The sequence below is a fragment of the Engraulis encrasicolus genome, chromosome 1 (assembly GCF_034702125.1).
Source record: "Engraulis encrasicolus isolate BLACKSEA-1 chromosome 1, IST_EnEncr_1.0, whole genome shotgun sequence".
Lineage (NCBI taxonomy): Eukaryota > Metazoa > Chordata > Actinopteri > Clupeiformes > Engraulidae > Engraulis > Engraulis encrasicolus.
This window is the reverse complement of record NC_085857.1, coordinates 57,534,292-57,543,011: the sequence shown is the minus strand read 5'-3', so window position 1 is coordinate 57,543,011 and position 8,720 is coordinate 57,534,292. Positions and strand designations below refer to the sequence as shown.

The window sequence follows — 8,720 nt, the reverse complement described above, 5'->3', positions numbered from 1 at the left end:
CACACGCGATAGTGGTTTCAAATCAGCGTGTCATCTATACGCAATGCATGATGACATGCTGTAAATAAAGACCTCAACAAGGGGTGGGCGATATGACGATATAAATCGTGAGTTGTCATATCGAGTACAAGATCGTCTCGAATCTGGAAATGGTATAAATCGTTTTGCAGTGAGGATGTTAACTCTGAGTATCAAAGTGATGTTTACTTACTTGTGTTGTTGTCTTCACTTTTATTCTTTACATTATTGTATTCTAATTGTGCACTTTATGAGAGTGTCATCAGTGTGTTAACATTTTATTAACTGCAAATTACAAATTGCAAGCGTATCAAAATTGTTTTTATTTTTTGGATGGAAGATCGTGATAAAAAAAAGAGATTTCATGTTATAAAATCGTGATATGACATTTTTGCCATATCGCCCACCCCTAACCTCACCCCCCCCCTAACAAAAAAGGGCCCTAGTAGCTCTATTCCTTCACCATTTCCATTCATTGTGTGTGTGTGTGTGTGTGTGTGTGTGTGTGTGTGTGTGTGTGTGTGTGTGTGTGTGTGTGTGTGTGTGTGTGTGTACAACTGAAAGGCATTTTCACAGAACACTTTGAACCTTGTTGATTGCAGTGAGTTCTGTATTGTGTATTTGTGTATGCTGCTGGGCTTCCAAAGTCCAATGTTAAGTATGGTGGTGGAAGCATCATTATATGGGACTACTTTGGTGTCTCAGGTCCTTGCTAATTTGCTATTATCAGTGAATCAATGAACTGACACATTTATTGAGATATTTCACAGAAAAACACTGTCACACAGTTGAAGCGCACAAGAGAATGGGTGCTGAAACAGGACAACTTTACAGCAACTTCTTAACAATTGAATCTGGAATAGCCAAGTCAAAGCCCTGACAAATAAACAATTGAGATGATATGGCATGACCTCAATAACTGATTCACTCTAGACATCCCAGAAACTGCTGAAGAGGGTCAGTTTTGTAAAGAAGTGGGAGACAAGGTTCATCCCGATTGCTTTGTCCATCTGATCTGCAACTTCAAGAACCATCTGGTTAAGGTTATTTTAACTAAAAGACGGTCAACACCTATTGAATGCAAGGGTGTACTTACCAATGCCTTGCTGTCCTGTGACATCTTATGGCCAACAAAATTGACAATTGAAATTCAAATCTGAGAAAATCTAAAGGCTGTATAAACTTATTTATATGACTGTATGAGTTCTTAGGTGACATTATACATCAAATTGGTCAGCAAAGGCTTTTTCATGCATTACACACATCTGTCTGTTTTCCAGTATGGTTTCTCTGATGGCGTTTTAGAGTACGCTTGTCTGCAAAGGCCTTTCCACATGAGGTGCACTGGTATGGCTTTTCTCCAGTGTGGACCAGCAGATGCCTCTTCAGTTGATGACTTGTTGTAAAAGCCATTCCACAGGTGGTGCACTTGTGTCGCTTTTCTCCCGTATGAATTTTCTTGTGTTTATAAGCATAGTCATATGTAAGAGTCTTTCCACAGATTTTACAGTGGTACGGTTTTCCAGTATGGACTCTTTTAAGATGCGCCCTCAGTAAGTGCGCATGAGCAAAGACTTTTCCGCATGTTTTACACACATGCTTCTTTCCCACTGTGTGGATCACCTTGTGTATGCTCAGAGAGCTGAATTGAGTGAAGGCCTTTCCACAGATCGTACACTTAAATTTTTTTTCTCCAGAGTGAATATGCTGGTGTGAGATGAGATGGCTGCTGAGAGAAAAAGTCTTTCCGCACGTGGCGCACAGATAAGGCTTTTCCCCTGTATGGCTTCTAAGGTGATTCTCAAGGGCGCTGGAACATGAGAACTCCTTTCCACACGTGGTGCAAGGGAGTGACTTGCGTGGTTCTCCACAACAAAGACGGCCTTTTTCGGTTTGGTGTATTTTGTCCTCTTCTCCTCTTTGCCCCACAGGTTTAACAGTGTATCTTTTCTCGTGCCTTTCTAGGTGTTCTCGTCGTGTGAACATCTTTCCACATGCACTGCACTGATGTGACTTTTCTGCAGTGTGGGTTTCCTCATGTCTCATCAGTTGAAATCGTCGTGCGAAGGTCTTCTGGCATATAGAGCACTGGTGTGGCTTTTCTCCAATGTGAACGGTCTGATGTCTTTTGAGAACACCTTTGCTTGAGAAAGTTTTTCCACATATGCTACACATATATGGATGCTCACCAGAACATTGGTGAGCAATAAGATGTTCCTTTTTCGTAAAGGTCTGTCCACATATGGAACACGGAACTCTGGTACATGTTCTCAGGCGCTCTGTTGCACTCTTCTGGTGTTCTGGAACTCTCTTCAGTTGGTCTTTTGGAGGATGCCCTTTGGGTGCACAAGCCTGTCTTCCTTTTCTTTTGATCACAGGTTTCCCATTTCTGTTTGATGGTTTCCATTCTGCATCATTGCCTGTAACGACACAGAAAGTCGCAACTGAATAAAACGTTACCAACAAAGTAAGACTGGGCGATATGGAAAACAAAAATATCTTGATAAAAATGTTCAATTTCCCCCCAAAAAGGGGGGGAAAAACTACCCCCCCCCCCTTTTTTTTAATAGTTTAAATAGACAACTGCCATCATATATAATACATATGTTATTGATAATATTGTCAATAAATATTGAGGTCAGTATCGCACAACAATTTTGTTAACGCTTAACGCAATGCCACTGCTTCCACCAGTGACAGCTGACGGAGAAAAAGACTTCTGAATGGACATTTTCGGCACAAAGTTCTACAGCTCTCATTGCACAGCTCTCGAACAGCATGTGGCTCGCCTTGGCAACTCGCAAGGTTATAAAAAAATACTGTAGGTATAACACCATGTTATGTGGACCGTCTATCAGCTGTCAATAACGCCTCGCGGACTGACAGTGTGCACTGATAACTAAAGCGTTGATCAAAAAGCCGACCGCGAGATATTAAATTCCTCAGGCAATGTTTTGGTTTCTACAACATCTGGTGTTGCGCCTGGCTAGCAGAAGAGGCACCGTTTAAAAATCAGCGGTAAAAAAATGCGTCAAGTCTGATTGCTTTTAACTTCTGCGCCTCACAAAGTTACATTCACCATTTATATCGGTAGGGCTGTCCACGACCAAGGATTTTGTTGGTCGACCAAAGGTCGTCATTTACTCCGACTAATCGTCCTACTAGGTATAATATAATGACTATTCGAAGTTCGAATTCACATAGTTTTAGCCTATGAATCACAAATAAAATATGAATTAAAATCAAAATTCGGTGATGAAAATTGCACATGGTAGAGATGCTACTCGCTGCCTGAAAGCAGAAGTGTAGCATAACTGGAGGGCAGAATCAATATCCCTCCGTTGTCTGTCATACCTTTAATCTATTTGGACATTTGTTGCAGCGTGTATAGTGGTTCACTGGAATGTCAATCAAGCACTTAGTGTCTGTTTATGGTCTTAAATGATTCGCAGCGTTTTCCCTTTTAATGACCCACGCTGGTTTTGTTTATCGCTGGACTGGAGTCTTGACAAGAGTTGCCATTCAGGGCAGCAAACAGAATTCTGATAAGCTGTCGGCGAATGACTTAGGGTTACAACGTACACACACCCCAAAATATGTTCATATCTGGTGGTGGTTCTTTGGATGTTGGCCAGCACGGAGTAAAATTGTACAGCCAAGTGATAAAACAAAGTGGTATGGAAGCTAACGAAGTGCGAGTTAGCACCATGATGTAGCAACATAGCATTTTAGAGCTTCAGATTATGCGCCGACGCCGTCTTCACTCTTCACACTTTTTACACAGTCTGCAATAAACGGATAATTATGCAAGACGAGACCGATGCATGCGGCTCCCTGGAGTTTTGTCAACCAATGGAATGAACGAGTCAAGTGAGGTATTGTAGCAAATTGTGCCGGTAGAACTAGTGTATGGGCGCGTGTGTATGAGAGAGGGAGGGAGAAGAGAGCAGGATCTGCCGTGGTGGTGATTAAACGCACCTGTCGCTCGAATTCGCGTGGTTCTTCTCGCCCGACGTTAGTGACCATTGGCTGACAAGTAATCTGTATCCTTTTCAAAAAGGATCCCATGTTTTAGAGCTCCTTCCAGACATGGCCAAAATAACTTGAAGCCTTCTATCCTTGTCAAACAAATCAACAACACGTCTTCCTTTGTCACGCCCTTCAAGTTAAGAGTCCTGAAAGTCCTTAGACCAGACGCTGTTTTTTTTTCCCGGACGCTGGCGTGGGGTGGTCTGCTTCAACATGTAGCCTATCTTTTAGGTACTAGTACTAGATACTAGTGGCTCCAACTTCAGGTAATGGTAGTAGTGGTAAAGAGAAATGTTCCAGGTGTTTTTCCATGAAAATACCTAACTTAGAAAGAACTGGTCTCATGTTGGGGACGTAGGCTACAAATGTAGGGTTTAACTCGATGGAACAAAGAACACAGCCATGACAAAAAGAGACGCAGCTGCCTGTAAAGCTGGAGCAGTTTAAACACAAGGTAGCCTGAGGAATGTGTTGGCTCCTTTTTGGTAAATTTTCATCGTCTCGAGGAGCCTACGTTTTTCATTCAGAGAAAATGAGGGCCATGATTTGCATGCTTGCTGCCCGGTGTCAACTCGTTAGGCTACGTTGGCTTGCGAGAAGCATGTGCACAGCCTCCCCACCAGAGAGGTTCTACGTATGTAAACTGGTTGTGTACTGTCCCCACTCACTAGTTGAGCTATGCCTGCAGTTCACTGGGGTGCTGTTGGGAGAGCCCTCTAGAGTGCAGTATCACCCGGAAAATTGCAGAGTGGATTCTTGCAAATACCTTACAACCTCTCTGGGCAGAAGCAGACGCAGAGAAAGGAATCGCTGGAGTAAAAAATGAAATAGCTACCCATAGTTTTTCAATAATTTTTCCACGTTTACATTCATAAAATGGTCAAAAATGAATATTATAAGTGGATTTCTTGATCACTGTAAACAAATTATTTAAACAGCATTTGTATAGAAATGATTCTGTCCCAAGCTTTTTGATCTATCTAAGGCTAAGCGGTTGATTACTATATCCGTGACCACTATAAGCGAATTCTACTGTATATCGCCCACCCCTACTACAAGGACACATTACATTACATTATATTACACTCAACAGACATTTCTTTAATCCAAAGCAGAGCATGTGAGCGGAGCGGGGTGGGGAGTGACTTACGTGGTTCTCCGCAACAAAGACTGTGCCTTTCCAGGTGTTCTCGTCGTGTGAACATCTTTCCACATGCACGGCACTGATGTGGCTTTTCTCCAGTGTGAACCGTCTGATGTCTTTTGAGAACGCCTTTGCTTGAGAAAGTTTTTCCACATATGCTACACATATATGGATGCTCACCAGAACATTGGTGAGCAATAAGATGTTCCTTTTTCGTAAAGGTCTGTCCACATATGGAACACAGAACTCTGGTACATGTTCTCAGGCGCTCTGTTGCACTCTTCTGGTGTTCTGGAACTCTCTTCAGTTGGTCTTTTCGAGGATGTCCTTTAGGTGCACAAGCCTGTCTTCGTTTTCTTTTGACCACAGGTTTCCCATTTCTGTATGATGGTTTCCATTCTGCATCATCACCTGTAACGAGACAGAAAGTTGTGACTGAATAAAACGTTACCTACAAAGTAAGGCTGGGCGATATGGAGAAGAAAAAAAAATCTTGATAAAATGTCTCTATATCTTGATATACGATATATATCTCTAATTTTCAATTTCCCCTAAAAAAGAGAAAAAAATGACCTCCCCCCATTTTAACACATTGAATACCGGGGGTGTTTTCAGAATTATGTCATAGGCTGCCAGCGTTCTAAACCATTTTTTGGTGTTTTTTGTACAGTCATAGCATATTATGTGATAGGGCCACCGAAACATGTTATGGCTCGTTTGAAAGGTGAGACTTTCACCTCTTAGTGCGTGAAAACCGCATGTCTGTATGTGCATTTCTGTATAAGCTATCATGAGTTAAACCAAGGCCGGTAACCGCCAAAATCAGCATGGAATGGAGATATTGAGGCTTTCCTCAATCATGCATCGTTTCAGAATCTTGCGCTTTTTTACGGAGAGCAATATAATATTGGCGTACTAGACACATCTCTCCTGCTCTGCCATCTCCCCCTCCAAATGTATCAACCAAACAAACGCATTTTCGCCTCTGGAAGTACGTTTGCGCTGTTTGCACTTAAATAAAAACAAAAACCTTGCTGAATTTCGTGTTTTTTTTCCCTTGCATAGATATCGAGATATATATCAGCCCTATCTTGTTTCATGTTTTGTTTCTCTCTGCACAGTGTCCTTGAGTGTTTTGAAAGGCACTTTTAAATAAAAATGCATTATTATTGTTATTATTATTATATGTTATTGATACTATTATCAATAACATGAATACATTAAAATAATATAATATTAATATATAGGCCTGTCTTGATGTTTTCAACTCCCCTTAAAAAAAGGCATAAACAATACACAACTGACATCAAGCGATCGACTCTATTTGTTTTTTCAAACCACTGCTAGTCGGGACAGAACTGTGTGGACTGTTGCTCTGCAGTCAGAAATTTGCCAGCTTGAAGTAAGGGCTTTGCAGGCTAGAATAATTAGTGGCACATTACTGGAAGCAGCCAAGCAGCATGTGGGGAGCTGTGCATGGAAACACAAGGTTTTATTGCACAATAACCGCTGCCATTCTTTCAACTAACAGTGTTTTCAGGAGTTACACTACCGGTCAAAAGTTTAGGGTCACCACACTTTCCTCCCACAATGCTTCTTTCCGACAGCTAAGCTTATTCCTTTTCAATTTCAGTTCTGGTATAAAATCAGTGTAATGAGTAATTGTTCCTTGACAATAATGCATGCAGCAAATAAGCAATTTGATATTGGAAAAAGTAACTGTTGAATGGATTAACTTGTCAATCAATCAATCAATCAAGAGTTTATTGTCATTGTCAATTGTCAAAAAGGCAACGAAATTGTGTTTCGGGTACAATACTTAGTAGCAGCGTAAACTAATACAAAGTTTAATACACCTGGGACGAAACTGCGCTAATGCGCGCATCCACCTTCACAAATCTTGGTTTTAGACAAGTGTTAGACAACATTGGGTAAGGATGAGGAGAAAAAGATTCCATGGCTCCACATTGCAAACACAACATCAAGGCATAGACAAAAAACCTCATTATGGCTATAAGCAGTGGAGACGCAGACATTGTACAAAACCGGGGGGAGGGGGGGGGGGGGGGGGAGGGGGGTCAGAAAGCGCGGAGGAGGCGTTGAAGAGAGGGGAGGGGTGGGCACTGGATAGCTTATCACCCCACTCTGAGCCATAGCTCAAACCGTCCCAGGGACGGCCTTGCACTGTCCCATAGCAAGTGAAAAACGTCTCCAGGTGCCTGTGGTAGTTGAGGGAGGCAGAGAGTCCAGACATTGCTTGTCCTCCAAGGAGAGATAAGAGTCCTGACCTTGGTCAGGTCGCTGCAGCTGCAGCTGGGGCGCCAAAGCAAGATAAGATTTATGTTTGGGTTATTGCAGACATTCCTTTTACGATTCTGCGGTAATTCTCATGTGACTGGCCACACGTTTCACGTACAGCAGAATTTCGAGCAACCTATCTCCCAAACCGATCGATTCCATCTGGCGATCGTGCGCGACAAGTCCATCAATGCGGCGATCAATCGCTTCAAGGTGGCGATGTTCGGCCACAATCACTTCAGTCAATTTGTCCATCTGGCGCTGACCTGCCACAAAACCCTCCAAAGCGCGATTCACGACCACATTCTGTGCTCGAATCTCACTGCCCAACCGATCAATTGAGCCGGACAGCCTGGGGCCCCTAATGGCTGCCCATATCTTTGAGCAAATGCGGTACAGCAGTCCCAAGGATAATCCAATTCCCAAGGAACTTGCCACCAAGTAGCCGAAAGTGTAGACATCTTCTACGTCCTCAATGTTTAACGGAGCCAGACACATGACGTTCCACTTCCCCCACGAGTCCATCACATAGCCAGCCGCCGTCGTCCCATCAGGACAGTTGGGCTCCCCCGAACCCACTTTGATCTTCGAAAAGATGGTGTCAATTGCGTTGAAAGACCAGTTGTAGCCGCCGTCGTCCCATCAGGACAGTTGGGCTCCCCCGAACCCACTTTGATCTTCGAAAAGATGGTGTCAATTGCGTTGAAAGACCAGTTGACCAAATCCATTGTTAATTTCTTTTCAGGAGAACAGGACAGCGTGGAGTCTCAGACAGAGTGCAGCAGCCGGGGAAGAGATAGTGAGAGGAGGAGGGGAGAGGGGAGAGGGGAAGGGAGGGGAAAGGAGAGCTCAGGAGCTCTGAAGAAACACGTCCGCCTCCTCCGAGAGCAGAACAAGACAAACCAAAATGTATCACTAACTTTTGACTAATCAAAGTGTACCTTTACTAAGGTAGTGTCTAGTCTGGTGTACTAATCAAAGTGTAGACTCCTTTGGCATTAATAATAGCCAGTTGCGGTTCTACAAATTCATTCCTTGGATGAGATGAGGTCCAGAATTGCCCACGAGTTCTATGAGCCCCATGCATGCAAAAGTTGATGTCTGGTCCTGTCAATTCATACAATGCCGGATGATATACAACGGCATATATCATTTGAAAGAGGAGAATCGACACTTTCCAACGATGTATGGCTTGCACACTAAAACATCGCTGAGACGATGGATCCTGCAT

General features: G+C 43.0%; 1 protein-coding gene across 1 annotated transcript in view; it reads right to left on the bottom strand.

Moving 5' to 3' along the window:
• Positions 1 to 748: 748 nt before the first annotated feature.
• The window catches only part of LOC134455493 (zinc finger protein 850-like), a 34,250-nt gene continuing 26,278 nt past the window's right edge, over positions 749 to 8,720 (bottom strand). The window contains exons 4-5 of the mRNA XM_063206582.1: positions 5,198 to 5,602; positions 749 to 2,438 (exon numbers count right to left, since the gene is read on the bottom strand). Coding sequence (XP_063062652.1) covers positions 1,267 to 2,438; positions 5,198 to 5,602 — 1,577 coding nt within the window. The 3' untranslated portion in view covers positions 749 to 1,266. The remainder of the gene's footprint in view (positions 2,439 to 5,197; positions 5,603 to 8,720) is intronic.